Here is a 20700-nt window from a genome sequence, read left to right on the forward strand (position 1 = left end):
TCTCCACTTGCACGCCTACTAACTTGAAAAACAGACAGATGTTTTTTTTCAGTATATAAAACCAGAACACAGGCTCCCCCGCATGTTCAAGAATAATTTAACTCCCACGTGGAATGAGACTTAATTAGATTTACAGCAGGATAAGGCCAACCTGTCAGTACTATGGTAAACTAGGGATAACTTGTTATGTCCCAGCTTGTGTTCTGCAGGTTTGATAAAACAAATACATAATTTAGTGAAAAATAAGGGGCTGAATTTGTTTCTCTTTCTCCAACTTTTCCGTTTACCCCTTGCGCTTCCATGCGGACCCCCGGGAACCCAGTTTGAAAACCCTTGATCACCTAACATATGTAAAAGCCTATTAAACATGCATATCTACTATTACACTATAATATAAATGTAGTAGTATCCCAATATCATAAATTTTTGGTTGTAGCGCCACCTTTAGGAATTGACAGTGCCGTGTTCCCCAAAATTCGAACGGGGTTGTGCGTAACCGGACCCCACGAATAGTAATCTGCTTTTCCCGGGGAAATATTTTGGTGTAACATGAAAACAAGCACGGCTTAGGTTTGTGTTCGCCACAAGTTACCACATCCACAAAATCATAAAGCCCGCCTATTTCTACAATTTATCTTCTTAAAATGTGAGTTTAAACCTAACCACACCGCTACCTTTATGCCTAACCCTAACCTTAAATTAAGACCAATAAGCAAATATTTACATGACATTTTACGATATAGGCCATTTTGACTTTGTAGTTGTGGTAACTAGTGGACACCCAGTTTTGATCATGTTGACATGTCTGTAGAAATGTGTAAGTTTCTTTCAATATTTTTTAAATCTTTATTATTAGAAACACAATTTACTAATGTTTATTTGCGGTTTATCTGTATTCTTAATACGGGTAGTTCGGGAAGCTAATCTTGCGATATCAACAAAATTGTAGCTAGCTAACCAGATAACGTTAGCTAACTACTGTAGCTAGCTAAGTTAGCAGACTTTTTTGCTAACAAATATGCCACAAAGTATCCTATATCCAGATTTCTGTTTAATTAACTATCTACCTAGATACAATGTTGCATTAACATCTTGCGATTTAGGCCTATCGTTCTTTTACGCCTTGGGATTGCTAAATAAATGTTAGCTGTGCCACTTGTCACATGTCACTAGCTAACGTTAGCAGTTAGCGATCTAATATGTTGCTCCCGTGCTGCACATAATCGTAGCTGACTACATTGTGACAACATTTGTAAAATATCTTAAGCTAAGTTTATAGAAAGTATGCTCAACATATTCGTTTATATAAAGTAGGCTAAACACATTAGTTTGCTCACTACTAGACTAGTTGCTAGATGTCAGTTGGTAACTTTCAGCTGTACTGTAAATGCTGTTTTCCCCCAGTATACCAAGTTGTAAACAGCAAGAGAATTCTCCCGGACAGAAGCTCTTCCATATGAACAATGAGTGGCTCAAAGCCAGACATTTTGTGGTCTCCCCACCACGCGGACCGCTATGTCATCTGTGACTCAGAGCTTGGACTGTACCGCATCGGACCTGTGGGGAGCGGCGAGACCAAAGCCGGAGCTCTCCCCCTCTCTGTGGAGACCGCTGCTACCCTATTAGCGATCAACTCAGACACCCCATACATGAAATGTGTGGCCTGGTACCCAAAGCACGAGCCTGAATGTCTGCTAGCAGTTGGACAGGCTAACGGCAGGGTAGTCCTCACTAGCCTAGGCCAGAGCCACAACTCCAAGTGCAAGGAGCTGATGGGGAAGGAGTTTGTGCCCAAGCATGCACGTCAATGCAACACCCTAGCCTGGAACCCTGTGGACAGCAACTGGCTAGCCGCCGGGCTGGACAAGCACAGAGCAGACTTCTCAGTGCTCATATGGGACATTAGCAGTAAGTTCTCCCCAGAGGCTAGTGTAGCCGCTGAAAAGATCCGTCTCTCGTCAGGAGACACAGACTCTGGCCTAGTGGTGACCAAGCCCCTGTATGAGCTAGGCCAGAACGATGCTTGCCTGTCCCTCTGCTGGCTGCCCCGCGACCAGAAGCTGCTCCTGGCTGGCATGCACCGCAACCTGGCCATCTTTGACCTGCGCAACACCAGCCAGAAGACCTTTGTCAACACCAAGGCCATACAGGGTGTGACAGTGGACCCCCACTTCCCCGACCGCGTGGCCTCCTTCTTCGAGGGCCAGGTGGCCATCTGGGACCTGCGCAAATTTGAGAAGCCAGTGCTCACGCTCACCGAGCAGCCCAAGCCGCTCACCAAGGTAACTTACTGGTATGCTTTTTTTTGTCTGTTGTGAAATTCTGTTGTCCCCTGCCATCCAGGGTACAATCGACATGCACATATCAGAAGTATACTTTTTGTGTGATAGCGTAATGCATAATTGTGCTGTAGCCTACATGTTTTGGATGTAAGGATGTACAACTCACTTTCCTTTCATTTCCAGGTGGCCTGGTGCCCCACGCGTATGGGCCTGTTGGCCACGCTAACGCGTGACAGCAACATCATCCGCCTTTACGACATGCAGCATACGCCCACGCCCATTGGCGACGAGACAGAGCCCACGATCATCGAGCGCAGCGTGCAGCCCAGCAACAGCCTCATTGGCAGCTTCGCCTGGCACCCCACTTCCCAGAACCGCATGGTGGTGGTTTCGGCTGCCAACCGCGTCATGACTGACTTCACAGTGTTCGAACGTATCTCTTTAGCCTGGAGCTCCACCACTTCGCTCATGTGGGCCTGCGGCAGGCACCTGTACGAGTGTGCCGAGGGGGTGGGAGGGGAGGGTACAGTAGAGAAGGACATAGCCACTAAGATGAGGCAGAGGGCACAGTCCAGGTACGGTCATGATACGGTCCAGGTGTGGAAGAACCATTTGCTGGCCGGAGGGGACGACCCCCAGCTCAAGTCCCTGTGGTACACTCTGTTCTATATCCTTTATTACACTCAACCTCAACTGGACCTCAAAGCCAGCTCCACTGTCTTTTTTCATTGTTCCCCTCTAATCAGGGACTGATTTATACCTGGGACACCAGGTGGGTACGATTAATTATCAGGTAGAACAGAAAACAAGCAGGCTCCGGACCTTGTAGGGTGAGAGTTGAATACCCCTGGTCTATTACATTACTGGTGCAAACTATTTTCTTAGCATTTCTAGCTTTGTGTGATTTATGTGCTGTTTGTTCTGTTTATTTTAGATAAGGTAGTCCCTGTGTGAGAGACATGCCTGGCGTTCTGCTTGCACTGTGGTAATTCATTGAATTATCATTTGTCTTTGTGTTCTTACACCTGACCTACAGGATAGACTAAGTTGCTATATTGTATGTCACTGTTTGCACTGTGGTTCTTATGATGTCTCAGCGTTCCGTTTCCTATGCAAGTATCACTCATGAAGCAGTACACTGAAGACGTGGAGCAGAAACAGCAGGGGAGCAAACAGGCCCTGGTCTATTCAGGCATCAAGAACATAGTCAAGTCCAGCTCAGGTAAGCAACTTAAAGATATAGATCATCTTTAGGCCTATATCTAGGCTAAATATACAGGCTGAACCCTTGAAAGTATTATGTAACACTGTAAGTTATATAACTATTTTTCAGTGTTTCTCCTAGGTTTATCTTTGCGTTGGAGCGAAAAAAGCCCCTGAAGTAACATTTGTATCTGTTGCTCTACTCCACCAGGCACTACAGAGAACCGGCGGTGCTGGAGCGGCTCAGACCGCCAGACGGACGTCCCCAGGTTCCACAGCGAGGAGCGCAGCCTTGCCCTTCGTCTGTGCGGCTGGATCAACCGAGGCCCCGACATCAACGTGGAGCCCTTCCTGCGCTCCCTGGAGGGGGAGGGCGAGTGGGAGCGTGCGGCCGCCGTGGCCCTCTTCAACCTGGATATCCGCAGGGCCATCCAGATCCTCAACAAGGGAGCCTCCGCTGAGCGAGGTACTGGCATGGAATCATCTGGGACAGGGCTATGTAATGACTTTTTGAAGATTCTTTGTAAGGGCTCAAGAACTTGTTTGCAATATACACTGTATGTACTGTACACAGCATAAAGTGTGCTACTAATTACTGCCTGGTCACAGACTGACAGGGAGACTAATTAGGTATTGAGTGTTAACATTACATGCATTACTCTCCTGTGCTCTTGTTGCCTGAGGTGTCACTTCCATCACGTCACAGCAAAAGTACCATAACATACTGCTGTTATTTCACCACTGTAAACAAAAACAGTATACAGTCAGAAAGTATACCCACCAATATTAGGTTAGGATTTGGCTGTAGTGTACAGTGGAAGCTCATAAACCAGGCTTTTCATAAACCAAGCTATCCAAGCAAAATAAACCAAACTTCCCCACCCTTCCTTCCTCGCAGGCGACCTGAACCTAAACGTGGTTGCCATGGCGTTGTCAGGCTACACGGACGAGAAGAGTTCCCTGTGGAGGGAGATGTGCAGCTCTCTGAGGCTGCAGCTCAAGAACCCCTACCTGTGTGTCATGTTTGCCTTCCTCACCAGTGAGCCTGGCACCTACGACGGAGTACTGGTACGCAGGGAAGGGGGTAAACCATTGATATAAACTGGGTTGCCAGATTCTTATGTGCATTATCCAATCCTTTATATCATTCATTGTCATGTTAGACTGAAGTACAAAGGGCTATAGTACCTGAATTGTCAAAAGGGGCTAGGGACCGCGAGGGGGCCTCAGTGAGTTTTCAGGGAAACTACAAATGAATCTTAAATATCATCAGCAGTATGAAGAGGGCAGTGTTTTACATAGTAGTTTGAAGATTCCAACATAAAAAATAAAAAAAGTACAACTCAGTCATACACACCTTGTTGTGTTTCCCTCCTTAGTATGAGAGTAGTGTGGCCGTAACGGACCGAGTGGCCTTCGCATGCATGTTCCTTAATGACGCACAGGTAAGACCTCCAGCAAACGCACGACAGCATACACTAAATAGATTATAATAGTTGTTTTTTTCACTGATTACCCCGTTTCTATCTATTGAAAGGAATGCGTTTCCTTTTCTCTGTGTGTTGTTATGCAGCTGCCTCGCTACATGGAGAAGTTGACCAGTGAGATGAAGGAGGTGGGGAACCTGGAGGGGATCCTGCTGACGGGGCTGACCAAAGACGGAGTGGACCTGATGGAGAGCTACGTGGACCGGACCGGAGACGTCCAGACCGCTAGCTTCTGCATGCTCAAGGTATGGTCGGAGCAGGGGCTGAATAGTCTTTCGCTACCCGACATCACACTGTAGAACGGTTGAAGTCAATGGAAGGAGTTGACTGACCTTATAGTTCTTACTTTGATCATCTGTCCCATGTTGGCTAGAATTAGTTTTCCTCAAGATCGATTGTTGGATCTTTCCCCAAGGATTTTCCCACATTCAGGCTTCTAGATTTATTGAAATGTTAAGATTTGCTGGGGTTCAAATGCTTAATGATGCTCTGTCACTGTAAGGGGAGCTTCATTACCAAGTGTTCTTCCCTCCCAGGGTTCCCCAGGGGAGGTGGTGAAGGACCCGCGTGTCCAGTGCTGGATCGAGAACTACCGTAACCTGCTGGACGCATGGAGGTTCTGGCACAAACGGGCTGAGTTTGACATCCACAGGAGCAAGCTGGACCCCAGCTCCAAACCACTGGCACAGGCAAGGAAAGGGAAAGGGAACACTGCACTAAGAGAGGGACAGTTGTTCATAGTTATTCACGTCTCTGTCTTTTGTTCTATCTCTTCATAAATCTTCACATGGAGGATGTGACTGAGTGACCAACTTGCTTGCAGGTTTTACATACATTTAAAACACAATAATAAATATGATTATCCTGCTTAATAAGTGATGCTAGTTGTTTATTTGTCATTGGTCAGCCAGATAATGATACACTGTATTGGACCCTTACATTCATCTCTAGCTTCATAATCTTAACAATGATCTCGATGATATAACCTATTCACGTTGGCTTCTGCTTGCTCTAATTTAACCTGCCAGTCCTTATCACACTTGACCTTTGTGTTGTTGCCTGCTGCAGGTGTTTGTGAGCTGTAACTTCTGTGGGAAGTCCATATCGTACAGCTGTTCGGCCATGCCCCACCAGGGCCGCGGCTTCAGCCAGTACGGGGTCAGCGGCTCGCCCACCAAGTCAAAGGTCACCAGCTGCCCCGGCTGCAGGAAGCCCCTCCCCCGCTGTGCCCTCTGCCTCATGAACATGGGCACGCCTGTGTCCAACTGCCCAGGTATTGGACATGGTATGCTCCACAGATAGGCTCTGGGTGGAAGTTGCCTGTAGCCACAGATCTAAGATCTGTTTACCTTCCCCTAACCATAACCATTATGGGGAGAGAATGAAAAACTGGTCATGGATCAGTGTTGAAAGTCAACTTTACCCTACTGTCACAGTTCTGCAGCCAGTCTAACTTCCTCATTACACACCCTATTATGCAAATAGGAATGCAAGTGCATACACACACTTTAGGGTAATTGAGCGAGAGAAATGCATACATACAGTATATTAGCTAGTGATACAATGGTGTTGTATCACTAACTAATATAAATCGCACAGAAAATAAATAAAGCAGATCATGAATGTGATGATTGTAGATACTGATCTGTACTTTAGTTGGTTTATAAAACATCAACTAGATTATTAATAGTAATTTAGTTAACCTGTATAGCGCTTTTCATTACGGAAAATAATCTCAAAGCACATAAAAAGCAAAACAAACATTCACATTTTATGGTTTAGATTAGAAGTGTGTAGTCATACAGCTGTTGTTTTTTTCCAGGCACGGGGAAGTCCGATGAGAAGGTGGATCTGACCAGGGAAAACAAATTGGCCCAGTTCAACAACTGGTTCACCTGGTGCCACAACTGCCGACATGGCGGCCACGCAGGTCACATACTCAGCTGGTTTAGGTAAGAACATTACCGGAACGTTCAGATAACATTTTCTGTATGGGAGTAGTTTTGTCAACAGAATGCATCATAGGTCTTGTAAAATGTTCTGGCAGTGTGGTGCCAGGACAACAACCTCTCCTCAATGTGAGCATGACAAAGGAGCTGATCGTGGACTACAGGAAAAGGGGGGCTGAACAGGCCCCAATTAACATCGACGGGGCTGTAGTGGAGCGGGTCGAGAGGTTCAAGTTCCTTGGTGTTCACATCACCAACAAACTATCATGGTCCAAACACACCAAGACAGTCATGAAGAGGGCACGACAACACCTTTTCCCCCTCAGGAGACTGAAACGATTTGGCATGGTTCCCCAGATCCTCATGATCCTACAGCTGCACCATCGAGAGCACCTTGACCGGTTGCATCACCGCCTGGTATGGCAACTGCTCGGCATCTGACCGTAAGCGCTACAGAGGGTAGTGTGTACAGCCCAGTACATCACTGGGGCCAAGCTTCCAGAACACATATAATAGGCGTGTTAGAGGGAGGCCCCAAAAATTGTCAAAGACTCCAGTCACCCAAGTCATAGACTGCTCTATCTGCTACCGCACGGCAAGCGGTACAGGAGCGTCAAATCTAGTCCCAAAAGGCTCGTTAACAGCTTCTACATCCAAGCCATAAGACTGCTGAACAATTAATCAAATAGCCACCTGGACTATTTACATTAACCCCCCCCCTTTGTTTTTACACTACTGCTACTCGCTATTTATTATCTATGCATAGTCACTTTACCCCTATCTACATGTACAAATTACCTCAACTAACCGGTACCCTCGCACATTGACTCGGTACAGGTACCCCCTGTATATAGCCTCATTATTTTATTGTTACTTTTTTATTTTATATTTGTTTTACTTTAGTTTATTTAGTAAATATTTTCTGAACTCTATTTCTTGAACTGCATTGTTGTTTAAGGGCTTGTAACTAAGAATTTCACGGTAAGGTCTACACCGGCGTATGTGATTTGGTAGCTTTGTGAAATGTTTCACACTTTCGGTGGTTTGTGCATTTTTTAATGGTTGTTAATTGATTAACCTTTGGTTGTCCTCTCTGTTCCCCATAGGGACCATACAGAGTGTCCAGTGTCGGCCTGCACCTGTAAGTGCATGCAGCTGGACACCACAGGAAACCTGGTGCCTTCAGACAGCCACTAGAGGGGCCTCTGGTAGGGTCCACAGCCTAACCACCAGCCTAAAACCTGCCTGTGCACTCTCACTACACTACGGCACCCACCAGTCGACACACCCCAGACTAAGCCAGGTTGCTGGGTACTGTTCTGGACAGGCCGCTTGAATAGTGTTAACACTGGGTGATCGCTTGAGTTGAATAAAAACGTACCATCTTTTCATAATCATATGGTAAGAGAGGCTAGATGTGTTACTGATGAATCAATGAATGTCTTGAACGATTGTGGCTTGATGCTTACTAATGACATTAAGGAGATCCTTAAAGGGATATATTATGAAGGTTGTGTTATAAACGGCCTCCTCTAACCAAACCTGAATCAGGATGATCCTTTAATTCCTAGCATTAGCATATAGCCTTCATTTCCCCTATTCCTTTAATCAGACAGCAGGTAAAGGATATGATTGTGTGCCAATATATTGTAGCTATGTTTTAAGACATTTTTTCAAGCTTTCTTTCTAGGTCACAGTCAGACTGAGATATCTCGAAAAACATTGACAAAGTGATGAAAGAAGGAAGTTAGTTACCCCAGGCAACAGAAAGAGAACAAATTGACAATGCTCTCTCTCTTCTGGTTACCCAGGCCTGTGCCACTCTTCATCTCACTTTGTATGTTAGGGCTTACAGTGCAGGGGCAGGGAGGGGGGAAGTTGTCTGTGTATTCACCTCCCCTCTCCCGGCCTGTGTCTTGTGAAAAGAGGCAGAGAAAAAACAGCAGCTGCTCGGCACTCCGACAAGACCCTCCAGATTGTTCTCTTCATAAAGAACTTCAGCTGCCGGAACACCACTGAACACCATTGACTCAAAGAGGGCGAGAGCTGGAGAGCGAGAAGGCTCTCGGTCCTCTCTCCCCGGGCCAAAATCGCGCACAAAATATGCATACTACACATCAATCCGGGATGGGTGTCCAGACGTACTCCACAGGGACGGCTATGTGTAAGCTGCATTGTAAATGTGTTTCTCTTTCTCTGCCTTCCCCCCATTGGACTCTACTGCTTCGACTTGGGGAACCATTGTAAGTGAGAGGGGCCTGCACCCGAGCTGGCTAAATCACTTAGTCATGGAGTAGGGAGGGGGCATGTGAGCTACTGTATTCTGTTTTTCACCACTGTCTCTCAGCGTCGGATGTTTTATGGTGTACCCTTTTGTGAACCATAATGGAGTGGATTTGGCAAATTTGGTAGGAGTGTACCGTTCTGAATAAAAAAGTTACTTGAACTCAAGTCTCCTAAAAGCATTTTTGCATTTGCCTTTTGAAAACAGAATCATAGTAACTAATTGCTTCAATCTTTGGTGGAAATGTATGCTCTATCATGTATGATGCAACTGTTACTGTTTTTTTTCTTCTCATATTTACAATTGTATAGAGGAAATAAAATACACAATGACTCTCCAGTAAATATCTAGGGGGTAAACTCACAAGTCCTCATAAAACATATACATATAGGGACTATGCAAATTTTGTTAAAAAACTGAGGATCACATTTCATCAAATCGTGTCTTTGTCCCTGAGTCAGGTTTGTCCAACATTTCGTCCATATGTATTCATGTCATTACATCACACATTATGTATTTAATTGTACAGGTAATAACACAAATATTGTAACGTAAATTTTGAGAAAGGTTTTGAGAAAAATTGGTCCAATCCTTAATACATCGATGACGTTATTGGCTGAAAGTACAGTCGATAGACATCATTGGTCCAATGAGTAATGTTACTGTATAATTTAGCTGTCCAACCACATGATCAGAATTATAGAGTGCAGCCCGCCCAGGTTTATCAGCCAGTAGTCTTGCGGATACAACTGTCATTTACAGTGGACATGGGGACGGTAGGGAAGCGCCAAAGATTAGGGAATATGTTTAGCTAACTGTATAAATTAAGTTTGTAAAACAACATATATTTAAAGTTATCGACAAAACATGCACAAAGAAGACTTGTTTTAGTGTTCTTCAGGTAAGTTATTGCAGTAGAATTCGCATTTTCAAGATGCGAGATTGCTGCAAAATGAGCTCGAGCAGCATACGAGCTAAAATTAAAGGAAGTTTATCCTCTGTTTTCCAGAAGCGGATATCTTGGCGATTTTTTTCCTGAAAGTGATACGAAGCAGCAGAATGTCAGTTCCCACCAACTCGCTTCAACAACAGTCCACAGTCAGACGTAGCAATGCAGGGTCCCCCAGTTTATCCAACAGCTGCCGTTTGCACCCCATCCGTGCTACCGTGCCCTACCAGCTCCTACGCGGGGGCCAGAGCAGCCCGACACGCTCTCTGCCTCTCTCTGTTGGAGGCAACAATGGACCGACAAATAGCCGCGGGTCATCTCCCCCAAGTGCGACACTGAATCTTGGAGTAAATTGCACTGGCGCCACGAGACAGAGACTGTCTCCTGAAAATAGGGTCTCGCACTCACCTGACCGGAGTCCAAACTCACCCGTTTGTAGAGGTAAAATATTTTTATATTATCCAGCTACCACATGCTACAATGTAGATGTATTCAGGATAAATGCACCATTTTGCTTGCTCTTGGTGATGGTCAAGAGATTGCAGGCCTTTTGTATTCCTGCAATACAGTGTTTGCTATGCATTTTATAGCCTAGTAATTTTTTAAAATATTGATGGATTAATGAGACTGACTGGGCCCTATTCAGTCACCTTGACATGGAAAAGGGCCCTAGGTTTCTAAGGTAAGTCAAACACATGATTAGGCTTTTTCTGATTTAGGATTCATATAATCAATAATTTGTAAACAAACTCACTAACATATTGGGTTTTGATTGAATATATGGCCCCAGAGTTACACGAAAGGGGGAAGAAGGCCTTCTACTACAGTACATCACTAATAAGGAAGCTTATAGTTTGTCCTCTCCTCTTACAAGCCTGCTGCTTCTGGAATATTGACAGAAAGGGGGAGGAGATCATTGGCAGCAAGACATGCTTAAGGGTTGTAAAGGGGCTGTAAGACCCTGAGAATCATTGTTGAACAAACAGTCAGGTTACAGGTGTATGACCTACTCCCTTTCAACTGTACTGTATTGTACACATCGGGAACATAATGTGAGCCCTATGTTATGGAGAATGGAAGTGAGTGGTGTGACATTTCATGTCTATTGGTTCAGCCTGAGCCGTTGTTCCTTTCAGGTGATAAGGAGATGAAGGGTGGACTGAAGGGGAGATGGAAGACTAGACCACTCTAAATCCTGTTTCTGAGACAGGCTCTCCTGCCAAATATTGATGTTGCCACGGGATTGCTGGCCTTCTAGGCAGAGTTCCTCTGTCCAGTGTCTGTTCTTTTGCCCATTTTAATATTTTATTGGACAGTCTGAGATATGGCTTTTCCTTTGCAACTCTGCCTAGAAGGCCAGCATCCCGGAGTCGCCTCTTCACTGTTGACATTGAGACTGGTGTTTTGCGGGTACTATTTAATGACGCTGCCACTTGAGGACTTGTGAAGCATCTGTTTCTCAAACTAGACGCTCTAATGTACTTGTCCTCTTGCTCAGTTGTGCACCGGGGCCTCCCACTCCTCTTTCTATTCTGGTTAGAGCCAGTTTGCGCTGTTCTGTGAAGGGAGTAGTAGTACACAGCGTTGTACGAGATCTTCAGTTTCTTGTCAATTTCTCGCATGGAATAGCCTTCATTTCTCAGAACAAGAATAGACTGATGAGTTTCAGAAGAAAGTTCTTTGTTTTAGGCCATTTTGAGCCTGTAATCGAACCGACAAATGCTGATGCTCCAGATACTCAATTAGTCTAAAGAAGGTCCGTTTTATTGCTTCTTTAATCAGAACAACAGTTTCCAGCTGTGCTAACATAATTGCAAAAGTGTTTTCCAATGATCAGTTAGCTTATCCAAGTTTAGTATTTTAAAAGGCCAACACAACGTGCCATTGGAAAACAGGAGTGATGGTTGCTGATAATGGGCCTCTGTTCGCCTATGTAGATATTCCATTCAAAATCATCCGTTTCCAGGTACAATAGTAATTTACAACATTGACAACGTCTACCCTGTATTTCTGATCAATTTGATGTTATTTTAATGGACAAAAAAATTGCTTTTCTTTCAAAAACAAGGACATTTCTAAGTGACCCAAAACTTTTGAATGGTAGTGTAGATGTATTGTTCATCTTTCATTGTCAAACGGAAATATGGAGCTATTTTTATTTGACCGTTTTGTAGAATTGTAGGTTATTTGCAGCAAACACACTGAATGGAATTTGTGGTGAATTTGTGGTTTTATCCTTCGACGCATCTGACAAATTAAGGTTAAACATTGAAGTGGACAATACATTGTGTCCTTGTCAGCCATGCAGCTTTGTGATTGGAACATTGGAGAAGTAAACTAGTGGACATCTTCCTTTCAGTCAGTCAGTGTGTTCATTCGCATCACTCATCTGAGCTAGTGTGGTGGGGGAAGGGTTGCAAGAACTACAGGCCAGGGTGAAGGCCATGGAAGAGGGTGACATTCCACCACATGATCCTTAGGTTCACACTATAACATCATCCCCACACCAGGCCGTCCCAATGGTCTCAACAAAGAAACTCCCCCTCCCTCACAAAGTGCCAGCTGTGCTGAAATGGCCTGCCTCATTGTCACACGTCCCCAAACTGCAGAGTAAGAGTAAATTGGAAAACAAGCTTGTTGTTAAACCTAGAACCCAGCCCAAAATCTGTCAACTTTGGTAGAAAGTTCACTATTTTTGAAAAGGTTGATTAGAAAATAGGGAGAGGGACCGTATGCATACTAAAAGCCAGGAAAGGATCTGACTTTATTTTGCTCTTGAGAGCCTAAATTTAGAAAAGTGGAGAGACAGTGGAAAATCACTTGGGCAAAATTTGCATGCTGTGTTTGGAGAACTTTGGCTAGAACAATATTGATGGAAATCCACTCCCCTTTCCTCAGATAGTTTACCCTAGGTTATTGGGTTTACTTACTTAGCCAACATATTTTGGTTGATATGCTCAGACTTGGCTGATCATCTAGGCTTTAGAGCCTAGGTGGTGTGTAGTGGTATCGAAAAGGAACACTGCATATGCACTTAGACAAGGAACAGATTTAATGAAGAATGTGTACCCTGGTCACCTGCTTCACCCCTCAGGAGCTCTTTGATATGGAAAACAAGGAGCTCTCATTGACTTTCAACAATCACAAAGCATAATACTGCTTACTAGCCTATTCTTTCATTCATTTCCTCCTTCATGTCTCCCTTCTTTAGAAAAACAGGGCATTTCTGTGTTTGGGTCTTTACTGTAAGTTACTGCAGGAGGAATGTTGAGTGAATGCAGGCCATATTGATGTTAATTATGGTGTGGTTGTTTATGAGTTCTTATGTGGGTGGTGTGTGTTTAACTACTTTGGCTGAGAGAATGCAGCTCCCATGACATCAGACTGAGCTTCAACACATCCAGATTAGTTAGGCCTAGTATATATCACGGTAGAGCAATGATAGTCAATGAGGTTAGCAATAGAGACGTTTATGGAAAACAACAAGACGTTCCTGGCCAATTGTTCAGTATGTCAGTGTGGGTGTGTCCTATCCTGACCCTTGCTCTCCCCTCGCTCATGTAGGAGAGAGGTCCAAACTGCAGGTGCGTAGCTCCAGTGCTATCCGGCGGACATCTTCCCTGGACGCCATTATGGGGCCGTACCTCGCAGGCCAGTGGCCTCGTGACTCCCACGGACCCTACCCTTCCTGCATGAAAGACAAAGCCACACAGGTAACTGTAGGCCAAAGGACCCATAAAAGCTAATGATGCACATCATAATAATTTCTTTAAAAGCATATGTTTTCTAAATAAAATTTATATTCAGAAAAACCCATACTGGGTTTATTTTGACTACAATTTTCCTGGGTAGCAGCCCACACGTCAGCACTCACTATTCTGGTCAACGTGATTGAGAGTTCAATGCAGTTTGAGAATGGGCAGATTTGTGGTTATGAACCCATATTGAATATGTATGATGATTGCAGGGCCATTGACCATGGCCGTGCTGTCCGTCCTAATAGAATCCTTTCATGTGGCTGAATGAGCGCCGCCCAGCCTCATTTACATGGCTTCTTCCCTTTAACCCTTCATTCACCTTGGGGCTCTTTGTTTAGTCTTTGGAAGTGGTGAGTGGGCCTCCAGGTTCAAGTAGCTACATATAGAATCAACGTTCCCCTAATGATGGTGTGGACTGCTTCACTTAAACCACTTTGATTAGGAAAAGCCCAAACTCCCCAAGTACAGTCACAGACTAGCTACTTCCTGTTAACAAGATCTCCCAATACCTCAAATCGCCTGTAACACTGCATCAGCAAAAACCCTGGGACAAAAAGTCTTTGTTGTAGCACACAATCTAGAGACGGGCTCTTTTCAGAGCTGTAATGCAGCTCTCTGTGGAGGTGAAGTTGTTTGCACCTGTCCCTCAGGCGATGGTTGGGGTTAGGAGAGGAATCCCACTGCTTACCACCTGGCCCTCGTGGCTGGCCCGTCTGCCTTTGTGTGGGAGTGAGGAGCGGAGGGCCATACATATGCTAATCACTGTTCCGGGATAGATCTGTCTGCCCTAGACCCTGTGGTTACAGAACACAGAGAATGTCTGTATGAAGATTAAACAGACAGACAGACACACGCACACAGGCACACATACATGGGCACACAGACAGACAGACAGACAAACAGAGTGCAATGATTTAGTCTGGTGTGTGTTTGTGCACACATACACATGCACACACACCAGACTAAAGACCGACTTAATCTTAGTTTTTAGAATTGTGTTACACAGGCAGGATGTGGACGGTCTATTATCGATGACAATCAACTCAGCATGTTTTACTTGAGTTGTCTAAAGTGAGCAGTTATGCATTACAACTCTTTCCATGTTCTTCAAGCAGCTTAAATCCATAATAAGCGTTTAGTCAAATATATTTATCTATTCTCGAAAATGTTCCTCATGTTTTAGACGTGCATACTGTAAGATGGCTGCAGATGAGAATACCAACAAGGTCACAGAACCAGAACGTAATGCCCTCATCAACTCAAATCAGACCAAATGATAGCAGTGGCATTCTATACTCTTGCCTCAGCATGTAAACTAAACAGACCAACTTGAATGCCATTGTAAATCCATTGACATTCAGTATCCCTGCTGGGAAATCAAACAGGATTTTAAGTGGGGTGAGAATAATTTAACATGGGCTGTAGACTGTGAAAGTAAATTACCAGAGTATTATCTGGCACGACACATGGCACACAACCCCACAAAACACACAAGGCAGGCCGGGAAGTGAAAAAACTAAGTCGATGAAAGAGCCTTGAGATAAACATAGCTGGGAGCTCTGTGAACAAATCAAATCAAGTGTTATTGGTCACATACACATGGTTAGCAGATGTTAATGTGAGTGTAGTGAAATGCTTGTGCAAGATGCAGTAGATGGTATAGAGTACAGTGTACATGCATATGAGATGAGTAATGTAGGGTATGTAAACATTATATGAAGTGGCATTGTTTAAAGTGACTAGTGATACATTTATTACATCAAATTTTTTATTATTAAAGTGGCTTGAGATTTGAGTCAGTACGTTGGCAGCAGCCACTCAATGTTAGTGATGTCTGATGGCCTTGAGATAGAAGCTGTTTTTCAGTCTCAGCTTTGATGCACCTGTACTGACCTCGCCTTCTGGATGATAGCGGGGTGAACAGGCAGTAGCTCGGGTGGTTGTTGTCCTTGATTATCTTTTTGGCCTTCCTGTGACATCAGGTGGTGTAGGTGTCCTTTGTGAGTGTTTTTGGTGAAAAGCCACATTTCTTCAGCCTCCTGAGGTTGAAGAGGCACTGTTGCGTCTTCTCCACCACGCTGTCTGTGTGGGTGGACCGTTTCAGTTTGTCTGTGATGTGTACGCCGAGGAACTTATAACTTTCCACCTTCTCCACTACTGTCCTGTCGATGTGGATAGGGGGGTGCTCCTGCTGTTTCCTGAAGTCCACGATCATCTCCTTTGTTTTGTTGCCGATATTTACCTGACACCACACTCAGAGGGCCCTCACCTCTTCCCTGTAGGCCATCTTGTCGTTGTTGGTAACCAGGCCTACCACTGTAGTGTCGTCTGCAAACTTGATGATTGAGTTGGAGGCGTGCATGGCCACGCAGTCATGGGTGAACAGGGAGTACAGGAGAGGGCTGAGAATGCACCCTTGTGGGGCCCCAGTGTTGAGGATCAGCGGGGTGGAGATGTTGTTTCCTACCCTCACCACCTGGGGGCAGCCCATCAGAAAGTCCAGGACCCAGTTGCACAGGGTGGGGTCGAGACCCAGGGTCTCAAGCTTAATGACGAGTTTGGAGGGTACTGTGGTGTTACATTTTTTTTTTTGACATTTTATTTAACTAGGCAAGTAAGTTAAGAACACATTCTTATTTTAAATGACGGCCTAGGAACTGTGGGTTAACTGCTTTGTTCATGGGCAGAACGACAGATTTTTACCTTGTCAGCTTGGGGATTCCAATGCTCTAACCACTAGGCTTCCTCCTGCCTAATGCTGAGCTGTAATCAATGAACAGCATTCTTACATAGGTATTCTTCTTGTCCAGATGGGTTAGGGCAGTGTACAGTGTGATTGCGTCGTATGTGGACCTATTGAGGCGGTAAGCAAATTGGAGTGGGTCAAGGGTGTCAGGTAGGGTGGAGGTGATATGGTCCTTGACTAGTCTCTTAAAGCACTTCATGATGACTGAAGTGAGTGCTTCGGGACGATAGTAGTTTAGCTCAGTTACCTTAGCTTTCTTGGGAACAGGAACAATGGTGGCTCTCTTGAAGCATGTGGGAACAGCAGACTGGGATAGGGATGGATTGAATATGTCCGTAAACACACCAGCCAGCTGGTCTGCGCATGCTCTGAAGACGCGGCTAGCGATGCCGTCTGGGCCGGCAGCCTTGCGAGGGTTAACACGTTTAAATGTTTTACTCACGCTGGCTGCGGTGAAGGTGAGCCCGCAGGTTTTGGTAGCGTGCCGTGTCAGTGGCACTGTATTGTCCTCAAAGTGAGCAAAGAAGTTGTTTAGTTTGTCTGGCAGCAAGACGTCGGTGTCTGCGACGGGACTGGTTTTCTTTTTATAATCCGTGATTGACGGGGGGGGGGGGGGGATATACACGGCTGTGATTATAATCGAAGAGAATTCTCTTGGTAGATAATGCTGTCGGCATTTGATCATAAGGAATTCTAGGTCAGGTGAACAAAAGGACTTGAGTTCCTGTATGTTGTTATGATTAACGAGTTAAGGTGTGATCATAAGGCATACACCCCCCGCCATTCTTCTTACCAGAGAGATGTTTGTTTCTGTCGGCATGGTGCATGAAGAAAACGGGTGGTTGTACCGACTCTGATAACGTATCTCGAGTGAGCCATGTTTCCATGTAACATTCTCTGTTTCAATCTCTGAAGGCAACCCTTGCTCGAATTTCGTCTATCTTGTTGTCAAGAGACAGAACATTAGCGAGTAGTATACTTGGGAGGGGTGAGCGATGTGCCCGTCTACAGAGCCTGACCAGAAGACCGCTCCATCTGCCCCTTCTGTTGTGCTGTTGTTTTGGGTCGTCTACTGAGATCCAAACCATTGTCCTGGGTGGTGGTCCAAACAGAGGATCCACTTCGGGAAAGTTGTATTCCTGGTTGTAATGTTGGGAAGTTGACGTTGCTCTTATGGTCAATAGTTCTTCCCGGCTGTATGTAATAAGACTTAAGATTTCCTGGGGAAACAGTGTAAGAATTAATACATAAAAAAAAACAAAATAGTGCATAGTTTCCTAAGAATGTGAAGCGCGGCGACCAACTCTGTCGGCGCCTTTACACTGTTGCAGACACTTAATTTGTTATAAAAAAATAAACATTTCACTTGTTATTACAATGATGATGGAGATAAGTAGCCTATGGTGTAAGCATTGCTATGTTTTTGTACCCTTTTTACTATTTGCTGAAGGGCAGGCTTTAGTAGAACCGGAGAACTAGGCTAAAATGTTTTAATACCCATATTACTTAACATCTCAATATAACTTTTTGCAGTTAGCACTTAGCATTGGAAACATTCATTTCACTATTCATTCAGCCCTCAATGTTTGGCTCTAGCATCAAACACCACAGCAATACCATAGTCATGTACAAAAACATATCTGCCATCCAGCATAGTGGCCTCTTTATTGGAGCACAAGCACCCGTTTAAACGGTTTGTCCTTTCTGAAGAGCAATGTGCCAGTAGCCATAATGCTTCACTAGTGTTCTTCATATTACATATCATAAAGTGGGTCTTTTGTGTCACGTTGTGCATTAAAGAGGATGTTTTGTTTTTCGACAAGGGTCAAACGTAAGGCAGTACGAGGACATTGACATTTAAGATTCTTCACTTTACTGTACTGACCACGACTCCTTGGAGGACCAATGTCACTGTTGATATGCATAATCAAGGGGATGTGCATCATGGTTGCATACATGTTTTTGAAACATCCTGTCTCTTTTTTTGCATATGTTTTACATAAGTTAACCATTTCATTATTTATGTAAAGGTTGCATTCTTGTAGACACTAGAGCACTTTTCTTTATCTGCTGTAGTGGAGAAAGAGCAGCCATTTCCCACAGACTTACCAACTAGTATGTACAGTGCCTTGCGAAAGTATTCGGCCCCCTTGAACTTTGCGACCTTTTGCCACATTTCAGGCTTCAAACATAAAGATATAAAACTGTATTTTTTTGTGAAGAATCAACAACAAGTGGGACACAATCATGAAGTGGAATGACATTTATTGGATATTTCAAACTTTTTTAACAAATCAAAAACTGAAAAATTGGGCGTGCAAAATTATTCAGCCCCCTTAAGTTAATACTTTGTAGCGCCACCTTTTGCTGCGATTACAGCTGTAAGTCGCTTGGGGTATGTCTCTATCAGTTTTGCACATCGAGAGACTGACATTTTTTCCCATTCCTCCTTGCAAAACAGCTCGAGCTCAGTGAGGTTGGATGGAGAGCATTTGTGAACAGCAGTTTTCAGTTCTTTCCACAGATTCTCGATTGGATTCAGGTCTGGACTTTGACTTGGCCATTCTAACACCTGGATATGTTTATTTTTGAACCATTCCATTGTAGATTTTGCTTTATGTTTTGGATCATTGTCTTGTTGGAAGACAAATCTCCGTCCCAGTCTCAGGTCTTTTGCAGACTCCATCAGGTTTTCTTCCAGAATGGTCCTGTATTTGGCTCCATCCATCTTCCCATCAATTTTAACCATCTTCCCTGTCCCTGCTGAAGAAAAGCAGGTCCAAACCATGATGCTGCCACCACCATGTTTGACAGTGGGGATGGTGTGTTCAGCTGTGTTGCTTTTACGCCAAACATAACGTTTTGCATTGTTGCCAAAAAGTTCAATTTTGGTTTCATCTGACCAGAGCACCTTCTTCCACATGTTTGGTGTCTCCCCCAGGTGGCTTGTGGCAAACTTTAAACAACACTTTTTATGGATATCTTTAAGAAATGGCTTTCTTCTTGCCACTCTTCCATAAAGGCCAGATTTGTGCAATATACGACTGATTGTTGTCCTATGGACAGAGTCTCCCACCTCAGCTGTAGATCTCTGCAGTTCATCCAGAGTGATCATGGGCCTCTTGGCTGCATCTCTGATCAGTCTTCTCCTTGTATGAGCTGAAAGTTTAGAGGGACGGCCAGGTCTTGGTAGATTTGCAGTGGTCTGATACTCCTTCCATTTCAATATTATCGCTTGCACAGTGCTCCTTGGGATGTTTAAAGCTTGGGAAATCTTTTTGTATCCAAATCCGGCTTTAAACTTCTTCACAACAGTATCTCGGACCTGCCTGGTGTGTTCCTTGTTCTTCATGATGCTCTCTGCGCTTTTAACGGACCTCTGAGACTATCACAGTGCAGGTGCATTTATACGGAGACTTGATTACACACAGGTGGATTGTATTTATCATCATTAGTCATTTAGGTCAACATTGGATCATTCAGAGATCCTCACTGAACTTCTGGAGAGAGTTTGCTGCACTGAAAGTAAAGGGGCTGAATAATTTTGCACGCCCAATTTTTCAGTTTTTGATTTGTTAAAAAAGTTTGAAATATCCAATAAATGTCGTTCCACTTCATGATTGTGTCCCACTTGTTGTTGATTCTTCACAAAAAAATACAGTTTTATATCTTTATGTTTGAAGCCTGAAATGTGGCAAAAGGTTGCAAAGTTCAAGGGGGGCGAATACTTTCGCAAGGCACTGTAGTATGTCAGTCACCAACCACAAAGTAGCCTTTGGCAGTCTGTCCTAATGTGGATTGTCATTAAAACGGTAAGGATACAACTTTAAGTAGTAGCTATCACACATGTTATTACTGTTTTGTGCTTCTGGTGAGATGCAGCCATCTTTATCCTGCAAATACAATTTTTGACTCGTTTGACTGTTTCCAGATGTGTGCATCTCTGGCGACGGTACAGGGGTGATGATTGCTGTCACCCACCTCTCTTGTCTCTCAGTCTTCCTGAATTCCATACAAATGATGGGGACTGATGTGGGTGTAT

The 20700-nt window shown here is 44.3% G+C and overlaps 2 protein-coding genes across 5 annotated transcripts in view; both read left to right on the plus strand.

The window, feature by feature from the left end:
- The first annotated feature begins 532 nt into the window (after positions 1-532).
- Positions 533-9367, plus strand: LOC110488092 (GATOR complex protein MIOS). 3 transcript variants are annotated; one of them, XM_021560106.2, is made up of 12 exons: positions 533-817; positions 1405-2282; positions 2466-2949; positions 3406-3504; positions 3697-3951; positions 4384-4553; positions 4865-4930; positions 5059-5217; positions 5509-5661; positions 6041-6257; positions 6795-6924; positions 8028-9367. In XM_021560106.2, the coding sequence occupies exons 2-12, from the start codon at positions 1464-1466 to the stop codon at positions 8116-8118; spliced, it is 2643 nt and encodes an 880-aa protein (XP_021415781.2). In that variant the 5' UTR covers positions 533-817; positions 1405-1463; the 3' UTR covers positions 8119-9367. The 3 variants fall into 3 exon arrangements, with proteins under 3 accessions (XP_021415781.2, XP_021415805.2, XP_021415799.2); XM_021560130.2 differs by having other exon boundaries at positions 534-817; positions 6041-6245; XM_021560124.2 differs by having other exon boundaries at positions 549-646.
- Positions 9368-9921: 554 nt separating this feature from the next.
- LOC110488114 (glucocorticoid-induced transcript 1 protein) overlaps positions 9922-20700 on the plus strand; it is a 31815-nt gene continuing 21036 nt past the window's right edge. For both annotated transcript variants that reach the window (XM_021560143.2, XM_021560149.2), the window contains exons 1-3: positions 9922-10106; positions 10215-10595; positions 13719-13867. In XM_021560143.2, coding sequence (XP_021415818.2) covers positions 10265-10595; positions 13719-13867 — 480 coding nt within the window. In that variant the 5' untranslated portion in view covers positions 9922-10106; positions 10215-10264. The remainder of the gene's footprint in view (positions 10107-10214; positions 10596-13718; positions 13868-20700) is intronic.

The sequence above is a fragment of the Oncorhynchus mykiss genome, chromosome 2 (genome assembly GCF_013265735.2).
Source record: "Oncorhynchus mykiss isolate Arlee chromosome 2, USDA_OmykA_1.1, whole genome shotgun sequence".
NCBI classification, from domain to species: domain Eukaryota; kingdom Metazoa; phylum Chordata; class Actinopteri; order Salmoniformes; family Salmonidae; genus Oncorhynchus; species Oncorhynchus mykiss.

Excerpts from the sequence above, each read along its gene's own strand:
- LOC110488092 (XM_021560106.2), top strand. The coding sequence starts at position 1,464 with ATGAGTGGCTCAAAGCCAGACATTTTGTGGTCTCCCCACCACGCGGAC. Across the intron at positions 5,218-5,508 it reads CTAGCTTCTGCATGCTCAAG|GGTTCCCCAGGGGAGGTGGT; the intron begins GTATGGTCGGAG and ends CTTCCCTCCCAG. Across the intron at positions 6,258-6,794 it reads CTGCCCAGGTATTGGACATG|GCACGGGGAAGTCCGATGAG; the intron begins GTATGCTCCACA and ends GTTTTTTTCCAG.